This window comes from Carcharhinus amblyrhynchos, chromosome 19 (assembly GCF_965287045.1).
Source record: "Carcharhinus amblyrhynchos chromosome 19, sCarAmb.v2.hapA, whole genome shotgun sequence".
NCBI classification, from domain to species: Eukaryota; Metazoa; Chordata; class Chondrichthyes; order Carcharhiniformes; family Carcharhinidae; genus Carcharhinus; species Carcharhinus amblyrhynchos.
In genome coordinates this window covers 52,727,576-52,752,206 of record NC_137342.1, presented here as the reverse complement: position 1 = coordinate 52,752,206, position 24,631 = coordinate 52,727,576, and the positions used below count along the sequence as shown (strand labels likewise).

At 43.1% G+C, this 24,631-nt stretch overlaps 1 protein-coding gene across 4 annotated transcripts in view; it reads right to left on the bottom strand.

Annotated features, from left to right (window-relative positions):
* Positions 1-24,631, bottom strand: part of sema3ab (sema domain, immunoglobulin domain (Ig), short basic domain, secreted, (semaphorin) 3Ab) — a 366,890-nt gene that overhangs the window by 32,638 nt on the left and 309,621 nt on the right. For all 4 annotated transcript variants that reach the window (XM_080207779.1, XM_080207780.1, XM_080207781.1 and 1 more), the window contains exons 9-15: positions 24,287-24,401; positions 24,121-24,190; positions 22,509-22,653; positions 16,410-16,629; positions 12,377-12,468; positions 10,896-10,937; positions 8,537-8,694 (exon numbers count right to left, since the gene is read on the bottom strand). In XM_080207779.1, coding sequence (XP_080063905.1) covers positions 8,537-8,694; positions 10,896-10,937; positions 12,377-12,468; positions 16,410-16,629; positions 22,509-22,653; positions 24,121-24,190; positions 24,287-24,401 — 842 coding nt within the window. The remainder of the gene's footprint in view (positions 1-8,536; positions 8,695-10,895; positions 10,938-12,376; positions 12,469-16,409; positions 16,630-22,508; positions 22,654-24,120; positions 24,191-24,286; positions 24,402-24,631) is intronic.

The following is a 24,631-nucleotide window of genomic DNA, read 5'->3' as shown; positions in this document are numbered from 1 at the left end:
TGGGATCCAAGGGGCTTTGGCCTTGTGGATCCAGAACTGGCTTGCCTACAGAAGGCAGAGAGTGGTTGCGGATGGGTCTTTTTCTGCATGGAGGTCGGTCACCAGTGGTGTGCCCCAGGGATCTGTTATAGGACCCTTAATGTTTGTCATTTTCAAGAATAAACCTGGATGAGGAAGTGGGGGGATGGGTTAGTAAGTTCGCCGATGATACGAAGGTTGGTGGTGTTGTGAGTAGTCTGGAGGGATGTCAGAAGTTGCAGTGTGACATAGATAAGATGCAAGACTGGGCAGAGAAATGGCAGATGGACTTCAACGCGGATAAATGTGTAGCGGTCCATTTTGGCAGGACCAATGGGATGAAGGAGTATAATATCAAGGGGAGGAGTCTTAGCAGTGTTGAAGAGCAGAGGGATCTTGGGGTCCAGGTCCATCGGACTCTTAAATCGGCCTCTCAGGTGGAGGATGTGGTCAAGAAGGCGTATGGTGTACTGGCCTTCATTAATCGAGGGATTGAGTTTAGGAGTTGGGAGGTAATGCTGCAACTTTATAAGACCCTTGTCAGGCCCCACTTGGAGTACTGTGCGCAATTCTGGTTGCCTCACTACAGGAAGAATGTGGAAGCTATTGAGAGGGTGCAGAGGAGATTTACAAGGATGTTGCCTGGATTGGGAGGCATGCCTTATGAGGATAGGTTGAGGGAGCTGGGTCTCTTCTCCCTGGAGAGATGAAGGTTAAGAGGTGACCTGATAGAGGTTTATAAAATGTTGAGAGGAATAGATAGGGTGGATTCTCGGAGGCAATTTCCCCGGGTTGAAATGGTCACTACGAAAGAACACAGATTTAAGGTGCGGGGAGGCAAGTAAAGAAGTGATGTTAGGGGTAAGTTTTTCACTCAGAGGGTGGTGAGTGAGTGGAATCAGCTGCCGTCGGTGGTGGTGGAGGCGAACTCACTGGGGTCTTTTAAAAGACTTCTGGATGAGTATATGGGATCTAATGGGATTGGGAGTTACAGATAGTTCTATGGCCTGGTCGGTATGGATGTGATCAGCGCAACTTGTGGGCCGAAGGGCCTGTTTGTGCTGTAGTGTTCTATGTTTTATGTTCAATTGTTACAAGGACTTGTTACAGGTAAGAGATGACATCATGGAAAAAATACACATCCCTCCAGATCTGTTAGATGAATGTGTGAGTAATCTTCAGTGCATGGAGTCAGTTTCTCGAGGTGGGAGACTATACAAAGAACCAGGGCCCAAAATATTAGCTTTATATTGTGTGGGGGCAATGGGATCACCATTTTAATTCAATTATCTGCAAATAACTTGCTGAGCCACACAGATTTATAGCTGAGGTACAAAGAGTGTTTAACCCAGGGTGATAAAAGGAGCTCAGCTTCCTGAACTTTCATCTTGCTATTTTTAAAGTGTATAAAACATAAAAGTAGGAATTCCTGTAATCCCTGTTAAAGCAGTGATTGTCTGGGGAGACTGCACCGTGCCAAGAATTTCATAATCACCATAATGGGACAGTCTGAACACATCTGGAAAATAAGGGATTTCAGCGGAATATGAAGTCTGGATTTGAATGTTTACGCTGTTGTTAAGACAGATTTAGGTGACAGGTGTGCTGAATGTTTAATCTTTATGGGGCAATGTGCAGAATACAGGATTTGTCCAGTTTATTTATTTAAAATCCTATAATTGAAGTGTGAGGTAACTCTAATTCCCAGGGATGGAGACAGACTGCATTATACAAACACTATCGCCCATAATTCAGACTAAAGTTTCAATACACTTAAAACTCCATGTGTTCAGTTATAATGTTCATTCAGCTTCAGGACACTGCTTCATATCAACACACACATTTATCCGTACTCCTGATATTTTAGCTTCCAGTCAACTTCCTTGTATCTGGAAATCTACTCGAGCAATGGAATTACATGGTTGTCAGTGTAGATATAGTTAGGCTCTGCCGGGACGCTGGTACAGAGCAATATTCATTTTGATGTAGACTGCATGAGGCACAGTGGAAATGTGGAATGACACTCCTGCATTGTATGGTTGTCCAGCTTACAGAAGTGGAATTGTATCCTTGCGAGGTTAATGCCTGTGTCACATACACAGAAAGCAATACAAATGAACGTGTCAAAGTGTTTTTATGAGTACTGTAAACATCATTTGGAAGCCTCACAACACCTGGTTAAAGTCCAACAGGTTTATTTGGTAACACAAGCTTTCGGATCAGGTGATGAAGGGGCAGTGCTCCGAAAGCTTGTGTTACCAAATAAACCTGTTGGACTTTAACCTGGTGTTGTGAGACTTCTTACTGTGCCCACCCCAGTCCAACGCCGGCATTCTCACATCATAAACATCATTTTGAACCCCCATATAATCAAACAATAAAGTCTAAAAATGTGCTTTTGTGTCAGAGAGCAATCTGGCATTTTGACAGCAGATTCAGCAAACCAGTGGCAGAACCCATAAATTCATATCCTTACCGCATCTCACAGGAGTTCCTGGAAGGACAGCTTGACCACTTCCCATTCTGAGATCCCACACTGGTTCGGGATGTCACCTCCCACACAGTAACACGCGATATACCCGTGGAAAGCACATGGCCACATTTAAACAGCAATTGGTTGCAGAGAGATCGAGTGGTTGGTATTTGAATATGGAGCTCGCCAATGTGACAGTATTTGAAGGAAGGTGTGGATGTGGAGCTTTAGCCGATTCCTGCATGAAATGTTCCCGTCCCTTTCCCCAAACCTGCTCATCCTCTAACCCCTCCTTCATCCTTATCCTAGTGGAGAAAGGCAGCACAATCCCACTCAGAAAATGTCACCAGGTCGAAGAGGTGACTGTTCAGTGTGTCAGATTCTATCCTGATACTGAAATGAGTCCACTCCATCTCCCCACCCATTACCTCCCATCGCTCACACACACACACACACACACACACACACACACACACACACACACACACACACACACACACTCCCCCCTATTCCGAGTCAGTTGGAACAGGGTCATGATGAATTCAGATTGGTGAGTACATGATTCTCAATGGCTGGCTTTATTTAAAATCCATTTAAATGAAAGTTCTATGTTTAATAAGCAGATACAGAGTGTTGGGTGTGACCCCCATTTAACTCCAACATGGAGTCGTTATCCCAAATCCTGCAGTTTATTTTAGAGTATAGGGCATCGGTTTAAGGTGAGAAGAGATATAAAAGTGTCCGAAGGAGTAATTTTTTCACACAGAGGGTGGTGAGTGTCGGGAACAAGTTGCCAGAGGTAGCAGTAGAGGTGGGTATAATTTTGTCTTTTAAAAAGCATTTTGACAGTTACATGGGTATGATGGGCATAGAGGGATATGGGCCAAAAGCAGGCAATTGGGGCTGGCTTAATGGTTAAAAACTGGGCAGTCTGAGCAAATTGGGCCAAAGGACCTGTTTCCAAGCTGTAAACCTTTATGGCTCTCGCTATGAAGGCTAACATAACAGTTACGTGGGTAAGATGGGTATAGAGGGATTTGGGCTAAATGCGGGCAATTGGGACTAGCTTCAGGGTTAAAAAAACGGCTGAATGGACAAGTTGGGCTGAAGGGCCCATTTCCATGCTGTAAATCACTATGATTCTGTGACTCTATGAGTAGAGCTTGCAGTGAATGAAAGATCAGACTGGGTCAGGTGTATGCTGAATGCTTAGAAAACTCTTTGGATTTTGGATTTGTTGCTTCCAATCCCTGGTGTTGACGTTGGTCATTACAGGACTGTGTTAATGAATCAAAAGATGCAAGAAGCTTACAGCAAGGTGTAAGAATCAATCCCTTTGATGACACTATTAACATGGAAGTTAGTCCAAGTTATAATCTTTTACATTCATGTATCCCATCATGTCCCTGACAACTGTGGTCACAAGAGTTTGAACATGTCACACTGAATTCAGGTCAAAATTAATGTGAAGGTCTTTACATAGGAATGGTCCAAATATCATAAATGCCACAATGAAATTAAAATATCCGGGGCATAGAAGTCTCCCCCAGCTTTGTTTATTCAAATGATTCCTGGTTGAAATTTTCACAATAATGAAGGGAAGGGATAGTCGGGGAAAACTGTTCATTATGTCAAAGAGTGTGAACTTGATGGGGGGTGGGGTGGTGGGTGGGGTGGTGGGGGGGGTGTGATGGGGGGGTGTGCGGGAGTTTCAGTTACAAATTAACAATGAGAGCGTTTGTCCGAGAAAACAATTTGTGCCCACAGTACTTGTTAAACTTGTGTGAGAGATGATTAATGAAATAAACACAGAAAATAACTCAATGAGGCAACTGGCTTTAGTGTTGCCCAATAATTTACACTCTCCATGTTTGGTGAATTGGCCACACGCATGCTGAATTGATGTTGTTCCTACAATCTGTGTTCAAGCTGAGGTGGTGGATGTGAGTGTGGGCATCACTGCTGGACTGTGCTTCTCAGCCATCTTTAACTAAATGAGGAGGAATCAGCCACATTACTCTTAGACATTAGGCAAACCGCAAATACGTTTAACAAAATGTAGTTCATTTGTTGGGTTTCGAGTGGCATGGAAACTAAAGACAACTTTCACTGGGATCTGGCTGGTGTTTACGTTGGTGGGATCTTCCCGTCCCATTGATGGCACACCCCCAATGCAGGTTTCCCATTGGTGACGGGTGCGACCAATGGAAAACCCATTGACAACTGTGAGCTGATAAGATCCTACCATCGGCAAGCGATGAACCACCGCCTGCTTCGACAAACACCCACAGACAGGGAGGGCAATCCTGCCCAATCTCAATAAAAGAGAAATCATCCACCCTTTGTTACCTCCTCTGTTCCTGCTCCCTCTCTCGGAACATTTAAACGATGATACGTTCCGATTTGTGGCACTGCTCATGAGGCACAGAGTCGGCCTCTGGAAAGATAGCTTTGCTCCCGAAATTGTGAGGTGGGGGAGCTAAATGAGGAATTTGTTTCTTTCTAACTGGTGGTTTTTACAAAACAGTTGAGGTGTGTGAGCGATGGACAGCACGACATTGCTGCCAATGAGGATTAAACTGCGCAGTTTTTACTTTACAGGGTGTGGGCGACGCTAGCTGGGCCAGGATTTATTGCCCATCCTTGGTTTTCCCCTGGTGATGACCTACATCTTAAACCGCTGCACTCCCCGAGGTGTAGCTACATCTACAGTGGTGGTAAGGGGAGAATTCCAGGATTTTGACCCTGCAACTGTGAAAGGACAGTGATTTATATCCAACTCAGGATGGTGAGTATCTGCTGCCCTGGTACTTCTAGATGGTGGGTTTGGAAGGTGCTGCCAAAGGAATCTTGATGAGTTCCTGCAGTGCATCTCATAGGCAGATGGGACACACGGCTGCTACTGCGTATTTGTGGTGGAGGAAATGAATGTTTGTGGAACTGGTAGCAATCAAACGGGCAGCTTTTATTCATGTTGATAGGTCTTGAATCATGTGACAAATGTGAAGAACCAATCGTCACAGGTTTGGCAAGCGTTGAAGCCCCATTGGGCAATATTGAACTGGGTATTTGTTTGTGTAGAGAGAGAAGGTGGAGGAGACAGAGTTTATCTGAATATATCAAAAAGACCAAAGGAAATAAACCATTTTGTTTGGGACAGCAGTTTTGTAACTGGGCGAAGAGGTGTCAGTGATCAGCACACACCAGCAGCCCGCTAACCTCTCAGGAGAGGCAAAAGAACTGATTTTCAATGTCTGAGCAAATTGAGGGTGAGATAGAGTTCCAAGAAATTCCTTTCTGACCCGAAAAGTTGATGATAAATGAGTCTCAGGGAAAATCTCAATGACCTTGAGGTAAATCACCCAACCTTCGAGCTACGTTTTAGACACCATTATTCCAGTATTTCACAGAAACCCATTTGCAGCAAAACCTCATCTCTACATAAACCATTTCTGAGGGTATGTTTAATCCTTTGTGTTTTTGATACACTTCGTGATTCATTGAGTTTTGTTTTATTTATTCAGAGGGTGGGATTTATCGGCTGTGCCTGTCCTAAAACCAGAAAATCCTGCCCGAGGTTTACCGGCCTTTGCACGGACTTTCCCCCTATCCCCCTCAGATTCCTGTGGCAGGCGGGACAGGAAAACTCCCTCCAGGATCTCTCAAGTGTCTGCAGGTTCTTTTGTCCATCGACATGTTCAGAAGATTAGCACAAGGAGGAGTACATTTCACACAAAATGGAATGTGACATTGTGAGTTTGCCGTTTGCTAGAATCTTTTGTCATTTGCTCAGGATTTGGTAGCCCCGTGTACAGAAGAATATTTATATCTTTCTTGTTGACTCTATTATTTAGTTTGAGTTCCTGAACAAAGTTATCAGGGGCAATCTTACCTTCTCGGCCCACCAGTTGATGGGTACAACGAGCCAGCAAGATTGAGAGAGAACCAAAAAAGTGGGTTTGTGCCCAATTTCTCGCCTCTCACAATCTTACCGGTGAGATCAGTCTACTGTCAGAAAAGGGCATGAGGCTGAATATAATATTTAAACTCAATGCTAAGTAGAATTTAAATATTACAGGAGGAATTCTCCTGTACCGCCCACAATAGGAATCGTAACAGGCAGGGAATGAATGGTCTTTTGACCTCAGATGGGATTCTCCAATTTTGGGGTGAATGCGACAGGAGAATCCCACTGTACAAGTGAGTCTGGGATGCAATTGTTTGGCCTGACTTGCTTTTGTGGCCTCACCAGTGAAGGCCCTCACCTCCGAGGATCTCATTTCGTTCCCATCAACAGGGACTTGTTATGGTGTCTTCGCTGGTAGGACTGGAGGACATTGAGGCCCCCAACGAGATCGGCACCCTGGCACTGCCCAAGAAGCACCCCAGCACTGCCTACTAGGCACCCTGGCACTGCCAGCCTGGCACACTGGCAGAGTTCACTGGGCACAGGGCATTGCTAAGGGAGTGGGGCTGGAAGGGACATGCAGGTGGGGGCACACTGTACATCCAAGACAGGGTGGGCGGGGTGATCAGATTCTCCCTCTAGGGAGATGAAGGGGTGCGATTGTCTGGGCTGTCTAGGGGGGTATCAGCCATGGAGGCCAGCAATAGCTGGGGACAGGCAGTGACAGATCTCTCTGTTTTGTCCTTTTGCATAGAATGGAGAGATATGTGTACGTGCAATGGTGCCCTTTGCTGTAATCTGCCAGCTTTTGGCCGATCCCTCCCCCTGCTGGTGGGAAACAGATTGTGCTTCCTTTTTTCCTCAAAGTGTGGTAAGATTGGATTTTTAATCTTCGCCAAAAACATTGGCACATGTCTCTCCCATTTTCACACTCGTTCGGCACTCAGAATCTTTTTAGTAAGATCGCGCCCATCATTTATGCTGTCCAAAAGTCAATCTTTACGGCGAGTGCTTTTATGAGTAATTTGTCCAGCAATAGAGAATTTTAGATGTCTGCTCCAGTCAGAATGGAGATATGAAAGTCGTACATTCCCATTTCTTACTCTAAATGTGGAGTGACCTGGCCTAGAGTGTGACTGCTCAGCAAGGAAGGCAGGAAAATTTCCTCAGCAGAACAGACCCACGTTTTATAAAGGTTTTCAGCATGGAAACAGGCCTTTTGGCCCAACTTGTCCATGTTGCCCCTAATTTAACCCCTAATCTAATCCCAATTGCCCGCATTTGGTCCATATCCCTCTATACCCATCTTATCCATGTAACTGTCTAAATGCTTTTTAAAAGACAAAATTGTCCCCGCCTCTACTACTACCTCTGGCAGTTTGTTCCAGACACTCACCACCCTCTGTGTGAAATAATTGCCCCTCTGGACACTTTTGTATCTCTCCCCTCTCACCTTAAACCTATGCCCTCTGGTTTTAGACTCCCCTACCTTTGGGAAAAGATATTGACTAGTTAGTTCATCTATGACCCTCATTATTTTATAGACCTTTATAAGATCACCTCTCAGCCTCCTACGCTCCAAAGAAAAGAGTCCCAGTCTATCCAGCCTCTCCTTATAACTCAATCCATCAAGTCCGGGCAGCATCCTAGTAAATCTTTTCTGCACTTTTTCTTGCTGCACACATTCACAAAAAAGATAAATCTGAATCTCTGTCGAGATTGGGAGAATTCCAGCCTCTCTCTGTGATCTCGAGATGAGCTAATAATCAGGCTGGCATCAACATCAAGGCACTGGGCAGTATAAATATTCGATCATCAAAGTGAGAAAACCCAGCTTGCGAAGGATTATTTTAACATATCATGGGCACAATCAGTTTAAAGAATTGAATCTGCCGCAGAGGGACAAAGAGTAGGATTGTGACATATTGCCAAACATAATTACCAAGTGCTCCCCAGTGTTGTTCTTCTGCTGTCAGCATTGACCATCTGCCTGGTATTCCCTCACTCAATACTCACATAAATATTTACCGCTGCTATTGAAGATTTCCCACTGAGGGTTTATGCTACACACCATCTGAACAGCAATGCCTTCATTAGTAAGAAAGGTGCAAACACCAAAACTCTGCAATCAGTCCTACCTTTTGGCAGTGGGGAAGTATCTGGAACATGAGAAGCCATCCCAAGCACAGTAGGGGTCCCTGGCAAGGCAGCATTCTGCACAAGCCTTTCCATAGACATCGCAGCGATGCAGGGGCAGCTGAGACACACCGACAGCAGAACCAATATACAATTGTTGCTGAGAGGAAAACAAGAATATATTAAACTGGGATATCGCAGTGGGTAGAATGAGATCATTCATGGGAGCTGGACAGGAAATATCATTGTTTAGTTTTACTGCATTTTTGCTCATTTTTGGATTAGCAAAATGCATCTGTCAATTTTTACCATTAAAATTGTGCAAATATTCTGTTCCATTTTGCCATGGTTCGCATCAATTTAGGACAGTCCGTCTACATTGAATTGGAGTGTGAAGTCACAACAACAGTTATTAAACAGATTGTCAATGTCATCATTCTATTTCCCTCCTTATTTATTCGCTATCATCATATTCATCTTTTAGCAATAATAATGAATAACAAAATAGAAAGCAACAGCTTGGAGAGCTGGAGTAAATCCAGGATTAGTCAGCCAATATCCATGGGTTTGCTCAATGAAACTTTGCAATGTCCACTATTTTCAGCCATTTCTTGACATCACACGGGGTGAATTCTACTGGTTGAAGACTGACAGCTGTGATGCTGGGGACTTCCGGAGGAGACCGAGATAGACCATTTACTTCTGGCTGAAGGTGGTGGCCAATGCTTCCATCTTGTCTTTGCACTGATGTGCTGGGCTCCATCATCGAGGATGGGGATATTTGTGGAGCCTCCTCCTCCAGTGAGTTGTTTACTTGTCCATCACCATTCACGGCTGGATGTGGCAGGACAGCAGAGCTTTGATCCGAGTTGTTGTTGTGGAATTGCTCAGCTCTGTCTGTCACTTAGGGGGCATAGCCCCAAAATAAGGGGGAGCTGAATCAGGGCTGAGTTGAGGAGGAACTTCTTCACACAAAGGGTTGTGAATCTGTGGAATTCCCTGCCCAGTTGAGGCTCCCTCATTGAATGCTTTTTAAGGCAAGGATAGATAAACTTTTGAACAGTAAAGGAATTAAGGGTTATGGTGAGCAGGCGGGTAAGAGGAGCTGAGTCCATGAAAAGATCAGCCATGATCTTATTGAATGGCGGAGCAGGCTCGAGGGGCCAGATGGCTGACTCCTGCTCCTAGTTCTTATGTTCTTGCTGTTTGAAGTGTTTATCCCATGTATATCTTGTACTTTTGCTTCATCAGACTGTATCCCACTTCTAAAAGCAAATTATTATGAATGGTGAAATCTGAAGCCAAAAGAGAAAATGCTGGAAAATCTCAGCAGGTCTGGCAGCATCTGTAAGCATGATGTGGGTATGCCAGCGTTGGACTGGCGTAAACACAGTAAAAAGTCTGACAACACCAGGTTTTAGTCCAACCTATTTATTTAAATATTTATTTATTTAAAATAAATAGGTTGGACTAAAACCTGGTGTTGTCAGACTTTTTACAGCATCTGTAAGGACAGAAAAGAGCTGATATTTTGAGTCCAGATAACCCTTTATCAAAGCTTTGTCAAAGGGTCACCTGGATTGGAAACATCAGCTCTTTTCTCTCTTTACAAATGCTGCCAGATCTGCTGAGATTTTCCAGCGTTTTCTCTTTTGGTGTATCTCACTTCTAGGATCTTGTCTGATGCTCCTCCCAATGTGCGCTCCTGGACCCTTCATTGATCCAGGTTCGATCCCCTGGTTTAATTCAGCCTCTCTTCTTATCCTGGTGCTTTCCTGAACATTAAAACATTTTTCAATTTTTCTCTTTATCTCTAACTGTATCAGTAGCCCTCACTGACCTGCCTCCTTGCTGCTGTCACTGAGATTTTGTGCTATATAAATGTAGCTTGTTGTTTCTATGTGTGACCTGGCTGTGGAGATGGTTCTATTGGCTACAGTTCTGTGCTCAGTGTCTCACTGACCCCTCTCTTTCACACTTTTAGCTGTAATGATTTGTTTGAAGGTCAGTTCTCCAAAATGGCAGAATTTAGCATGAATATTTCTGCTCAGATCTCCATTTTGCAGCGATTCGATCCGCTGTAATAACACAGGAGATCCAAAATCAATCAAAACAAACGTCAGATAAATGTCCTATCCACCCTGCTGAGATTTGAGCTGAATTGAGGTTTTTCCCATGATCCACAGATTTAAAATAAGCAGAAGTATTGGTACACAGAGTGATGTTTTTCTGTCAACTCCACTTCTCCCACCACTCCATAACAAACTAAATTAGGTCAAGATTCCTGGGAATCAGAAGTATTTTTAACTCACTTTCTTGACATCCAATCTATTTCCAGTGCAACATTGAATTAAATCTCACCTGTTTTGTCGAAATTTTCATGGTTGTGATAGGTGTCGGCTCCTGGAAGATAAAAGTGAAAATGTCGTAAGTTTCTGCTTTCATTTCTTAACAAAGGTTTAAATATAAAACTCAGACCTGGATTTTCGTCTGTGAGGCAGGTAGCGGGAATTGGGAAAGTTCCCATCTCGGATGGTACATCCTGGGAGAAAGTGGCGGCAAATGCAGGATCACTGCTGGGGGAAGGTGCTGGAAACAGGCCCGATGAAGGAGGGGCAAAGGTGATCACACAGGCTGCCCGAGTGCCAAGGCAGCTGCGTAAGAGTCACATCTCGGGACTTCCAGCACCTTCCAAACCCACGATCTCTACCACCTCGAGGGCAGCAGATACCTGGGAACACCACCACCTGGAGGTTCTCCTCCAAACACTCACCAGCCTGATTTGGAAATATATCGCCGTTCCTTCACTGTCACTGGATCAAAGTACTGAAACCCTCTCCCCAACGCCTCTACGGATGCACCTACACCACACGGACTGCAGCAGTTCAATAACATAGAATATAGGACATTACAGCACAGTACAGGCCCTTCGGCCCTCGATGTTGCGCCGACCAGTGGAACCAATCTAATGACCCTCTAACCTAAACTATTCCAATGTTATCCATATGCCTATCCACCCACCATTTGAACACCCTTAAAGCTGGCGAGTCCACAACTGCTGCAGGCAGGGCATTCCACACCCTTACTACCCTCTGAGTAAAGATGGCTCTCATCATCTTCTCAAAGCCAGTTTGGGATGAACAATAGATGCTGGCATGGCCTGTGACATCCATATCCCACAAATAAAAAAATACTGGAAGCCCTCCAACCCTCACAGCCTCACAGCCCCTCATCCCCCACATCGCCCTATGCCCCATCCACACCACCTCATGCCTCTCATGCCAGGCTATGCCCCCACTCCACTATCTTGGCCTCTCATCCTGCCTGTGCCAAACTTTGCTCTTCGACACCTCAGATTGTAAAGCAAAGTCCTTTAATGTTCCAAACTATTACCTACATTTTTTCTACCACTTCCTTTAAAAAAGAAATTATCTGTTTTTCCGAAATTAAATTGTCTCATTTCATGAAATCTTTGCACTCTGTAATAAATGTGTTCATGAATATCTGTTTCTGAGAATTCTCTCAGCCCTGGGGAGAAATGTAGTTTTTATTTGGATAGTCACACATCTGTTGGTGGCAGTGTGCTGACCTTTGATGGGACTCATTAGTTCTGAAGCATGCATCAATTCATCCAAAATCTCCTCCAGCGCAGAGAAGTCAAGTTGTGAATAAAAATCTGAGATTATCAGGTTGTGTGTTTGTCAAAAATGCCAATCATTCTGGCAAGGCTGCTGTGGCCCCTGAGAGGAAGACACTGAGGGACTGAGACGTGATGACAGATGAATTGCTAGTGCCGGTCACAAGACAAAGCTTTAGGTTAATGGAAGAATGAGAACTCTCACCCTTAACACAGCCAATTCCTCCAGTAAAACCTCTTCAAGGTCATGCCATGTCTCTCGAGGAATAGAAACCACCTTCAGAACAGTCCCCACATCTTAAAGAAATTATAATAAAATGCAAGTTAATTTATTACTTCATTCATATTTTACAGTCAATGTCATTTTGTGGTCTGTGTCTCATGAAGATTTATGAAGGATGTTGATTACAATAGGCTCGAAGCTTTTATTAAATCAGTAAGATCAGCAATTTTCTTCAAATATATGTTTCAGAAATTAATTTCCCAAACCTTTTGTTCACCATTGTTCTCTGACACTGCAACAAGAAACTACTCCACAGTGTTGCTTATTTGAATACAAAAATTACACAGCAGCATAAATCTTTTTTTCACAGTGAGAACTGTGCTCAAAGTGATGAGGTTATTAACAGGAACACTAATTCTTCCACTGGACCTTCCTGATAAACTTGATCTCATGTCATTGAAGGAAGCATTGGGCTAAATGACAGACATGTGCTGTGATAATGGAGTTAGTTATCAGCTTGGGTCCAGCTCTGGAGTAGCAGTTGAACTCACAATCTTACCATCACGGCTATAAGAATGGAATGAACTGAGAAATGTGGCGGGAGAGGGAGAGAGAAGATTAAAAGATGGGTGAATCACAGCCACTCCTGTTAAACACCCCTGCAGCTAAATTAGGCATTGCTGTCCCACCCACAGACAGGGGCAAGGTTACAACATGCGATTAACCCACGCCATCCCTTCTGCAGTGTGTTAAAATGTTAAAATGTCACTCATGGCAATGAGAAACTAGGCACTGCGGAGTTTAATTCTGTAGCCCAGTGTTCTACGGATTGTTTTTACTTTATATTCCTTCTTACCCCATGTAATTCCAACAGTATTCCTTAAAATGGGCATTAGTCACACAGATTGGCTGTCAACAGACAATGACGGTAAAGGAAATATCAGAATTAAGTCAGGATTCATTCTTACCGCACACACGCATGTTGCTGAATGGATTACTCCTGATCGTACTTCACATGTTTGTATGTTCATAGAATCACAGAATCCCAACAGTGCAGAAGGAGGCCATTTGGCCCATCGAGCCTGCACTGACTGCAATCCCACCCAGGGCCTCTCCCCATAATCCCACGTGTTTACCCTGCTAGCCTCTGACAAATTGACAAAAGGTCAATGTAACTTGGCCAATCAATCGAACCCACACATCTTTTGTTCACAGCAAGAGCTAATGGAAAATAACCAACAGCAGGAAATCCTGGTAAACTTTCTCTGCACCAACAAGGGCTGCCTGATCGTAAAGCTCCCGTAACTTCCATTCTGAGTGAGATCAACTAACTCATCGCAAATAAAGAATGAAAGCTGGGTCCTGCTGGTTTGTTTAGCTCCACTTTGCCCAACCTTTATTCATTGAAGCCTCAGAGGGTTAAACTTATCCCTCTCTGAAAGATTTCTGAAATAGCTGAACCAAAGCTTTGGTCGATCCCCAAACGTTGAAAGGCCTCTGCAATCCTTCATATAACAGCCATTTTCCAAACAAGAACACGGTCTGCAGGAGTTATTTGCATATTTTTACTAAAACAATAAAGCAAGGCTGGAATAAATGTTTAAAATATAACTGAGGTGCTCCTTAACCCAAAGGTCCTTCTCTCTGTGAGAGGATTGCACCCCATCCACTGCTGAAAGAAATGTCTTTCAAGATTAATTATTTCTGATATCTTTAAAAACTTAGTTTGATAAAAAATAAATGTAGACTCAGCAAAATTCAGCAAAGAGCAATTGTACCTTTTATAAGGAAACATCCTTTTACAGATAAAGGCTCACAGCAGAAATATTAAACTTGCCTTGATTTAAAAAAACTTCTGGACCATATATATGATTTGAGAGTGATATTAAGGAAGCTTTAGTCACCGATATATTATTTATTTTTAACACAAGTTATGTTGCTTGCTTTAAACTTTTGTACAATTCAGTTTGAAATGAGGATTTTTCAATGCTGTGCGATTGGGGAAATAGTCTGGGAGCCCTGAGTCAAAGTTCGGAAGAACCAATCAAACTTCTGGCAATGAACCACCTCCTGATACCAGTGCTGAGTGAGTTTAAAGATTTTACATTGTGAGCTCTGTTTAACATTGCTCACAATTTCAAACACAATGCCCGAGGTCAGTCCTTGCATCGATCTCAACTCCAGACAGGCTGGAAGATTGCATTCCTGAATCTGATTGCTTTAATTTCACCTTCAACACTGGGTTCACTGGATTGTCCCTAGTCATTTCTGCAAAGTTCTACAAATGGTTGTGTGACAATGAACTTTTTAATGACTGTATGTAGTAACTGCGCTTGAATGCTGTTGTATCATTGCTTAACTATGTAATGAATAATAGTTATAATCAGGTTAACTCTGACAAATCAAATTTAAATACATAAAGCATGAGGATTGATCTATCATACATAGGAATACAACAAAGTAGACTATTATTTGAACAGTAAAAAAATTGCAGCATGCTGCTGTGCAGAGGGACCTGGGTGTCCTTGTGCAAGAATCATAAGGAGTTGGTTTGCAGGTGCAGCAGGTAATGAAGAAGGCAAACAGAACTTTGTCCTTCTTTGGTAGAGGGATGGAGTTTAAAAAATGGAGGTTATGTTGCAGCTGTATAAGGTGCTGATGAGGCCACACCTGGAGTACTGTGTACAGTTTTGGTCTCCTTACTTGAGAAAGGATATACTGGCACTGGAGGGGGTGCAGAGGAGATTCACTGGGGTGATTCTGGAGTTGAGAGGGTTGGTTTATGAGGAGAGGCTGAGTAGACTGGGGCTATACTTGTTGGAATTCAGAAGAACGAGGGGAGATCTTATAGAAACATATAAGATTATGAAGGGAATCGATAAGATAGAAGCAGGGAAGTTGTTTCACTAACAGGTGAAACTCGAACTAGGGGGCATGACCTCAAAATAAGGGGGGAGCAGATTTAGGGCTGAGTTGAGGAGGAACTTCTTCACACAAAGGGTTGTGAATCTGTGGAATTCCCTGCCCCGGGGAGCAGTTGAGGCTCCCTCATTGAATGTTTTTAAGACAAAAATAGATAAATGTTTGAACAGTAAAGGAATTAAGGGCTATGGTGAGCGGGTGGGTAAGTGGAGACACAAAGATCAGCCATGATCTTATTGAGTGGCGGAGCGGCTCGAAGGCTTAATGGCCTCTGCCTGCTTCTAATTTCTATGTTTTTATGGTGAGAAGAATAAGCAAGTTATTGATGGGTCCTGATAATGGGGAGATGGTGGTATTGTGGTAATATATCAGACTATTAAAGCAGAGAGCCTGACTGATGGTCTGAAACTAAAGGCATAATACCGTGGATGCTGGAATCTGAAACAAAACAGAGCCAACATCAGGAATCCTGAATCGAAACATTGGCTCTATTCTCTCTCCATAGATGCTGTTGGATCTGATGAGGTTTTCCAGCATTTTCTGTTTTAGGGGAAATAAGTTCAAAACCCACCACGTAACTGGTGGAACTTACATTCAATTAATAAACCTGGGAAAGAAAGCTCATCTTAGGAATGGTTACCTTGGTTACTATGATTGATTGTCATTTAATTTTATTAATTTTCAGGATGTGGACATTGCCGGCCAGGCCAGCATTTATTGCACATTCCAATTTCAGAAGGAAATCTGCCATCCTTACCCGACCTGGCCTCCATGTGGCTCCAGACCCACAGTGAGGTGGTTAACTCCTAATTGCCCCTTTGGTAATGGTCCAGTAAGCCTCTCAGTTCAAGGGCAATTAAGGATGGGCAACAAACACTGGCCTTCTCTGAGATGTCCTCATCTCAGGAAAGAATAACAAACACGTATCAAACTGCCCTGCCAAGGAGAAAAATCTACACACTGCTGAAAGTTGTTTTGTTTCACAAAGTTAATCACAGCTTTATCCTTAATGAGATTTACAAACGTGCTTGTTAGTGTAGGATAGAAATTGAACTTTCCAAAGTGCTGAGGGGATTATTTTAAAAGTTGTTACCTGTTCCGATGAACATGACATCGTACTGGCCATCTTCAGCCTCCACTCGATCCACAACAATCTGGGTGAATTGGTAATCTACATCCGTCTTTATGACGATTGGTCGATTGTTGATGGGTAATGCTGGATTGTACATGGCTGGGTGGCTTCTGGCAAATGTGATGACATCATCAGGAAAGTCCTTTGTTGACTCAAATCCTCCAAAGGTTTTGCTAGGACACTTTAAAAGAACAAATCAGTTGGGGAAAAATAATGTAAAGCTAAAACAGATGCCATAAAAAATGTTCAATTTAATATACTTGTCAGAGAAAAAGCCGAACTTAGAAGTTATCACACTCAAAAAACAACCAAGAATGAAACAAAATACTCTGGATTCTGGAGATGTGAATAGAAGCAGAACGTACTGGAAACACTCAACCAAGTCACAGCAACATCGGTGGAGGAAAGAACAGAGTCAATATTTCAGTTCAAAACTGACTCAGCAGTTTCCACCTTTTCTGTTTTTAAAACATGTGAAAAGTTTATTTAAAACAACGGTTATTCTTTGTAAAATTGAGAGTTTTAACTCCTCTCCCTATCAGAAGCTGAGTGGAATGGGAGTTAAAATACAAGCAGTGACTCTGCTGTCCCTCTCCAGTCCTCAGCCAGTGTCACTCTGCAATGATTCAGGCTTTTGCTGGATTTCATCAGCAAATGGGATGGGAAGATCCCAGACATTGACACAATCCAATGGGGGATATCCAGACAGTGACACTATTTTAACAATTTACTGGTCGGAATTTTACTGGCCCACCCGACATGGGAATTGGAGCGGGCGAGGAGCAGAGCATGGGAAGGTCCATTGACCTCAGGTGGGATTTTACAGTTTTGGGATGAGGGAGGCTGTAAATTCCCACACACTGAGTGAGAACCTGCAGTGGATGCTCAGTAAATGCTGGAGGACACACAATGTGATTGTAAAACTGTTGTGAGGCTGGAAGAACATTCCTACTTTCTACAAAGGGACTGTTGGATACGCCTTGTTGGATACCAAAAATTCCCTCCTCATTTTCCTACCCAGATTCTCCCAAATCCCTCCCTCTGTCAGTGGCCTGACTGCCAGCCTGCCAGTGTCCAGTCAGTGTCAGTCATAAGAACATAAGAACATAAGAAATAGGAGCAGGAGTAGGCCATCTAGCCCTTCGAGCCTGCCCCGCCATTCAATAAGATCATGGCTGATCTGTTGTGGCTCAGTTCCACTTTCCTGCCCTCTCCCCATAACCCTTAATCCCCTCTCTTATCAAGAACCCATCAACCCGCTTCTTAAAAATATTTAGCGAGGCAGCCTCCACCACTTCAACGGGCAGAGAATTCCAGAGATTCACCACCCTTTGAGTGAAGAAGTTCCTCCTCAACTCCGTTCTAAACCGCACCCCCTTTATCTTGAGGCTGTGCCCCCTAGTCCTACTGTCTTTTTTGAGCGGGAAGAGTCTCTCCACCTCTATCCTATCCATCCCATTCATCATCTTATACGTCTCAATGAGATCTCCCCTCATTCTTCTAAACTCTAACGAGTACAAGCCTAGTTTATTCAGCCTCTCCTCATAGCTCAATCCCCTCAACTCCGGTATCAGCCTAGTAAACCTCCTCTGCACTCCCTCCAGGGCCAAAATATCCTTGCGCAGGTGCGGCGCCCAAAACTGCACACAGTACTCCAGCTGCGGCCTCACCAATGCCCTATACAGCTGCAGCAAGACCTCCCTACTTTTATATTCAATCCCCCTCGCTATGAAGGCCAGCATCCCATTCGCCTTCCTGACCACCTGCTGCACCTGCCAGCTGGGTTTTTGCGACTCATGCACAAGGACCCCGAGGTCCCTCTGCACCGTCGCCTGCTGCAGTTTTTCGCCACGTAAGTAATAGTCCTTCCTACCATTCTTCCTACCAAAGTGTCCACAAGAAGTGAGCTGCCCAGGACGCCCACTTCAGGCTGGCATTGGGGAGCGGACTGCATGCCAACATGGCTCCGAGGACAATCCTGCTGGATTGCTGTGTCGGCAATTACAACTCCGACCTCTGTGTTTGTTAAAACAGAGGATCACAGAATCACAGAATTATTCAGTGCAGAAGAGGCCCTTCGGCCCATCAAGTCTGCACCAACACAGTTCAGCTCATGGAAATAAGTATGTTCCCACATTGTTCATCCAATATCGGCACTGATGGCCAGTTCAGGTGCCTGGGACAGACGCAAATGAATCACTATCGAGACACTGGCTGGAATTTTACCAACTCACCCGTCCCCATGCTGGGGCTGTGAGACTCACTGGAAGGAAATCCCACTTAACCTCAGGTGGGATTTTACGATTATGAAATGTGACTTTGTCCATACACATGACTACTTTATAAAACTTTATTTTGTAAAACATGTGCGCAAAGTGATGGGTGTAAATGCCACATTGAAAATGAATATTCATTAACTGAATATAAGTTTGTGAACTGCAGGCAGTGGTGATGTTACTGGCCTGCTGTGAAACTTTTATTCAAATTTAACAAGAGCAAAACACATGGGAGCAACATGCCGTGTTACGGGATATCAAATGGCATCCGCTGTTTATTAGACTTGTCCTGGCATGTTTGGAATTTTTTACTTTTACAAAACAAACGGCTGAAATGCCAACTGGAGATTCCACAGAGACCTGGGACCTGAGTAAGGGTCCTGAGCCAATCAGTTTGAAGGATTGAAAAACAATCATCGGATAATCTGAATAAATAATAAATGTGGGGTAAAAACATCAAACCAGATACAGACTAACCAAGGGAGAGAAAGATTGGCTTCAGAGAGAAAGAAAAGAGATAGAAAGGTAAAGTTTTGTAAAAGTTAAACCTCCAGCAACTATTAACACACAAGAAATAAGATCCCAAACTTGTAATAGTCGATTTGCTGTTGTTAGACTGACAGTAATGGATATTTATCACGCTGTTAAAGGGGTATTTCAACTTAAATGTGTGAGGTTTTACTTTCTGTGGCAACCTTTGCTGGTACTTTAAAAAAAAACTGCTTAAATACAGCAACTTCATAACATTCAATGCATTTCAATGGTTTGCCAATGTTTGCAAAGGTAATAATGGAACAATGCATCTGGGACAGTAACTTTCGGGTTACTGTTTCTAACTTAACATTAGCCCAATGCCTGAAGTTATTGTAACATTTACGCATTGGCCCGTGGAATGCTACACGGCCATTGGTTTGCAAAAGCATTACATTGCAGGCACTCATCAGGATTGCAATAAGTCAACTGAAAATAAAGAACTAGCTTCTAAAGTTACCTTGGCATCTTGACTTAGACTGGCTGAAAATATTTAATAGCCGTGGCAGCACTCCCCCAATCTGTCGAGGAGAGTTTGCAGTAGTGACATGTTTCATGCTCTTGTGTATGTTCCCAATTGCTGAACAGTTTAAATTCACTTGACTGAACAATAAACCTGTCCTACATGTCAGTAAGCTTAACAAAAAGGCTGGCAAGATCACACATTTTGTTAACACTTATGGGATGAAATCACACTGTGGAAAGTTTAGAATTAGCACATTAAGGTTCTTTTGTCACTATTTTAACAATAGCGCTAACCCATTTATTTTGAAGAGGTTGAACCAAAACAACATGTAACAAACGTAATGTGGCACAATTCCAGTTACAATTACATATCCTAATCCCATCAGGAAGACGGTGAAATTGGAATCGATGCAGATCTTACTCTCCACCAAAGTCAATTTTTCATTGAATCCCTACTGTGCAGAAGGAGGCCATTCAGCCCATCGTGTCAGCACCTACCATAATCCCACCCAGGTCCTAACTCCTTAATGCATTTATCCTAGTTACTTCCCCTGACACTAAGGAGCAATTTAGCAATGGCCAATCTGCCTGACCTGCACATCTTTGGATATTTTCCTTCTGATGTCTGTTTCTCTCTGGTGATTTTGAGGGTCAGTGTGCTGGACCAATCGTGAGTGGGGAACACCGATGGGACAAGTTTGAGGGCAACAGAAATTTAACAATGATTTTAAAAATGCACATTTTAGACATGAAAGATTAATCTTACAATGATAACAGTATTTATTGTCAGCTTTTTTTGAGCATTGAGTACTTACATGAATTGACCGATTGGCGAGAATCTTCTGCCGATCCTCCCCCACAGGAAACGGGGAAGGTGGTGGATGGACTTGAAGATTTGGTGGGTTGACAAAGTTTTATGTAATAAGATGTATATTGTGGTAAATTGGATCAGCAAATGTGTTGATGATACAAAGATTGGAGGTGTGGGGATAGTGAGGAAGGTTTTCAAAGCTTGCAGAAGAATTTGGATCAATGAGAAAAATGGGCTGAAAAATGGCAGGTGGAGTTTAATGCAGACAAGTGTGAGGTGTTGCACTTTGGAAGGACAAACCAAGGTAGAACATATAGGGTAAATGGTAGGATACTGAATAGTGCAGTAAAACAGAGGGATCTGGGAATACAGATACATAATTCCCTAAAAGTGGCGTCACAGGTAGATAGGGTCATAAAGAGTGCTTTTGGTACATTGGCCTTTATAAATCAAAGTATTGAGTATAAGAGTTGGAATGTTATGGTGAGGTTGTGTAAGACATTGGTGAGGCTGAATTTAGAGTATTGTGTGCAGTTTTGGTCACCTAATTACAGGAAGGATATTAATAAGGTTGAAAGAGTGCGGAGAAGGTTTACAAGGATGTTGCCAGGACTTGAGAAACTGAGTTAGAGAGAGAGATTGAATAGGTTAGGACTTTATTCCCTGGAGCGTAGAAGAATGGGGGGAGATTTGATAGAGATGTATAAAATTATGATGGGTATAGATACAGTGAATACAAGCAGGCTTTTTCCAGTGAGGCTAGGGGAGAAAAAAAACTAGAGAACATGGGTTAAGGGTGAAGGGGGAAAAGTTTAAAGGGAATATCAGGGGGCTTCTTCACACAGAGAGTGGTGGGAGTGTGGAATGAGCTGACTGATGAAGTGGTGAATGTGGGTTCACTTTTAATATTTAAAAAAAACTTGGACAGGTACATGGATGAGAGGGGTGTGGAGGGATATGGTCCTGGTGCAGGTCAGAGGAGCTAGGCAGAAAAATGGTTCGGCACAGACAAGGAGGGCCAAAAGGCCTGTTTCTGTGCCGTAGTGTTCTATGGTCTATGATTCTGGAAATGAAAAGGGATTTGTCCTCCAGAAACACAGAAGAGTTGAATGTACCTGACACACAAACTGAGATAGTCTCTGAAAATCAAGTGACATTAAGTGTCCTGAATCACAGAAATCTCTGCTTCTCAGCTCTGAGTTTTCAAGACTGCATCTTTGGAAACGCTGCGATTCTGGAGCAGGGGCCCCCATTCCCATGTGTCCTCCCAAAGTGAGAACTCAGAAAAAGTGCTAAAGGAACAGAATAGTAGCAACAGGGGAAGGGATCAAAGGCAACGTGAGACAGTAATTCATCAAACCTGCTGCATTTTTCATTAGGTATTATTTTATAGTATTTGATAAGGAATCATTGGGAGAATCACAAGTAACTTCTTGTCACACATTGTATTGAGTCAAGTTTTTTGAGGATTGAAACAACTTTTTTCAAACCTCAAAGTTAGTTTTGGTCATTTTCTCTGTTACTGTGGAATGTTGTCTTGCATCAAAGAGCTGCTCTTTTTCCATTGGAAAAGCTTGATGTTAAGTGATATGAGATTGGCAAGGGCAAGAGAAGAGAAATGAAAAAGATGTAAGAATTGTAGACCAAAGCTGCACACCATATTCCAGGTGTGGCCTCACCATTACCCTATACATTTACTGCACTTGTAAAAGGTGTTGGTGAGGCCATACCTGGAGTAGTGTATACAGTTTTGGTGTTCTTATCTGAGGAAGGATGTCTTTGCTATAGAAGGAGTACAGCGAAGGTTTACCAGGCTGATTCCTGGGATGGCAGGCCTGTCATGTGAGGAGAGACTAATATTGGTTAGGATTATATTCACTGGAGTTTAGAAGGCTGACAGGGATCTCATGGAAACTTCTAAAATTCTACATTATTAATCAGTCCATTTATTATTGCTCCAATGTTAGAAACACTTACTGTTCCTGGGCGGGGATATGGAACCCTTCCTTGAAATGGCACCCACTGGTAGCTTGGACCTTCCCGATGGGCATACGGGCCCAAGAACACTCTCCTTATATCAGACATACTGTACATACACACTGCTGAGCCCTTAAAGATGTTGCTATATGGAAAAAGAATCATAAAAATAATTAGACTCGACATGCAGTTGGGAGATAACATAATAACATTTGTGTTATTCTGGAATGCAAAATGCTCTTTTCCTTCAGAATGTCTTAGTCATGGTCTCAGGAAGGAAAGACGTTAAAGGGACTGCGTAGGAAACTGTCTCAGTAAACTTACTCTTAAATTGCATGGATAGCAAACATCCTGATGTAAGGAGTATGTTGTGGTCGATACTCTGCTATTCCCAAGATGACACAGCAAGAAGTCTCACAACACCAAGTTAAAGTCCAACCAATTTATTGGTGTTGTGAGACTTCTTATTGTGTTTACCCCAGTCCAACGCCGGCATCTCCACATCATTCCCAAGATGAGACATACCTCAGTCTTCTGTGGATTCCTAGGTCACTGACTTAATTATGAGGCCCACCAGCGATCTTCAACAGTGCTGATTGTTTGAGGCAACAAAGGCAAAGCTGATCAGTAATAGCCATCAGAGGGTGATCAGAGAAAGAATTCCATTCTGATCCTGCAGGCATTTCCACAAACCCATCTGTCCAAGCTCATCCCCCTTCCTACCTAATCAAGGGAAGGTCTCCCCAAATTGTGTGTTCATCATCATCCTCACATAGGATGATGATGAAAATAGGACTACCTCCAATCAGATCGTATTTCCACAACATTTTTATAATTGTGCTTATTGCTGGAAGCCTTTTTTAAATACACAAAACTCCTGCAAAAAACAGGTATTGATGATGTGCTTGTTCACCCCTGAAGTGCTGTTATTTCCCAAATATTGAGAGAGAAGAGCAGTAGGTTGATAGTACTATTGTACATCAACAGAGTGTTCAAAGACTGGGAGTCGAGGCCCTTCCAAGCCTGTGACTTCTACCACCGAGAAAGACAAGGATCGCCTACAAGTTCCCCAAGCAACACACCATCCTGACTTGGAAATATATCGCCGTTCCTTCACTGTTAACGGGTCATAATCATGGAACTCCCTCCCTAACAGCACTGTGGGTGTACCTACACCACATGGGCTGCAGCAGGTTCAAATAGGCAGTTCACCACCACCTTCTCAAGGGCAACAAGGAATGGGCAATAAACACCAGTGTCCACATCCTGTGAAAGAATTTTTTTAAAAAATGTTGTATTTGATATAAACCCAAAAGAATGAAGTTTCGAGTTGCTGTTTTGCAGACACCTTCTTCACTGCGTTGGTGAAGAAAAATCTATCCACCCTTTGAACAAACTGCTGCCTTTTCCGGCTCTGAATTCCTTTGGAGATTCTGTTGTTGAACCATCAGGAGTTCATCATGTGACAGAAGCCATGTTTACACAAACATAGGTTTCCATTCTAACTCTGACAGAGATATGGCAGCAGTGACACCATCCAAAAACAACAAGGCAAATGAAGCCACTTTGATTCAGCTCACATTAGTCACATTCATTGCACTGTTTCCCTTACCTGGAAGTAGTAAAGATGCCATAGATAAATGGGTTCTTGGGATCTTTAGATTTCATTATGTAAATATCCTCTGAAAAACAATGCTTTGTGCTTTAGTCATCAGGAAGGTGAAATTGTAGAAGTAAGATTAAAAATTGTTTGTCATGGGAGCTATTTTCCTACTTACGTAATTCATCAAAATGAGTGTCGATGCCATTGGGTCCTGGTACGGCACACACTAAACGAGCTTTGAGGAAAGTTACCCATTTATTAACAAGGCTTCTATGGCCTCCAAAGTCATTCTGATGATAAAAAGAAGACAAGTTAATTGGATGCATTAAATCACGGTGACATATCAAAGCATTTTGTGAAGAGGGTAAGGAAGTTCATTGGAAATACTTCCCATGTAACATTCTCCCGGTTTATCAATAGGGTTGAGAGATTTCTGCCTCTGCTGATGTGAGTGAGACAGGACAGTGCTGACGTGATGTGATATCAGAGTTCCCGAGCTCCATCATTTGCCAGTGGCTGT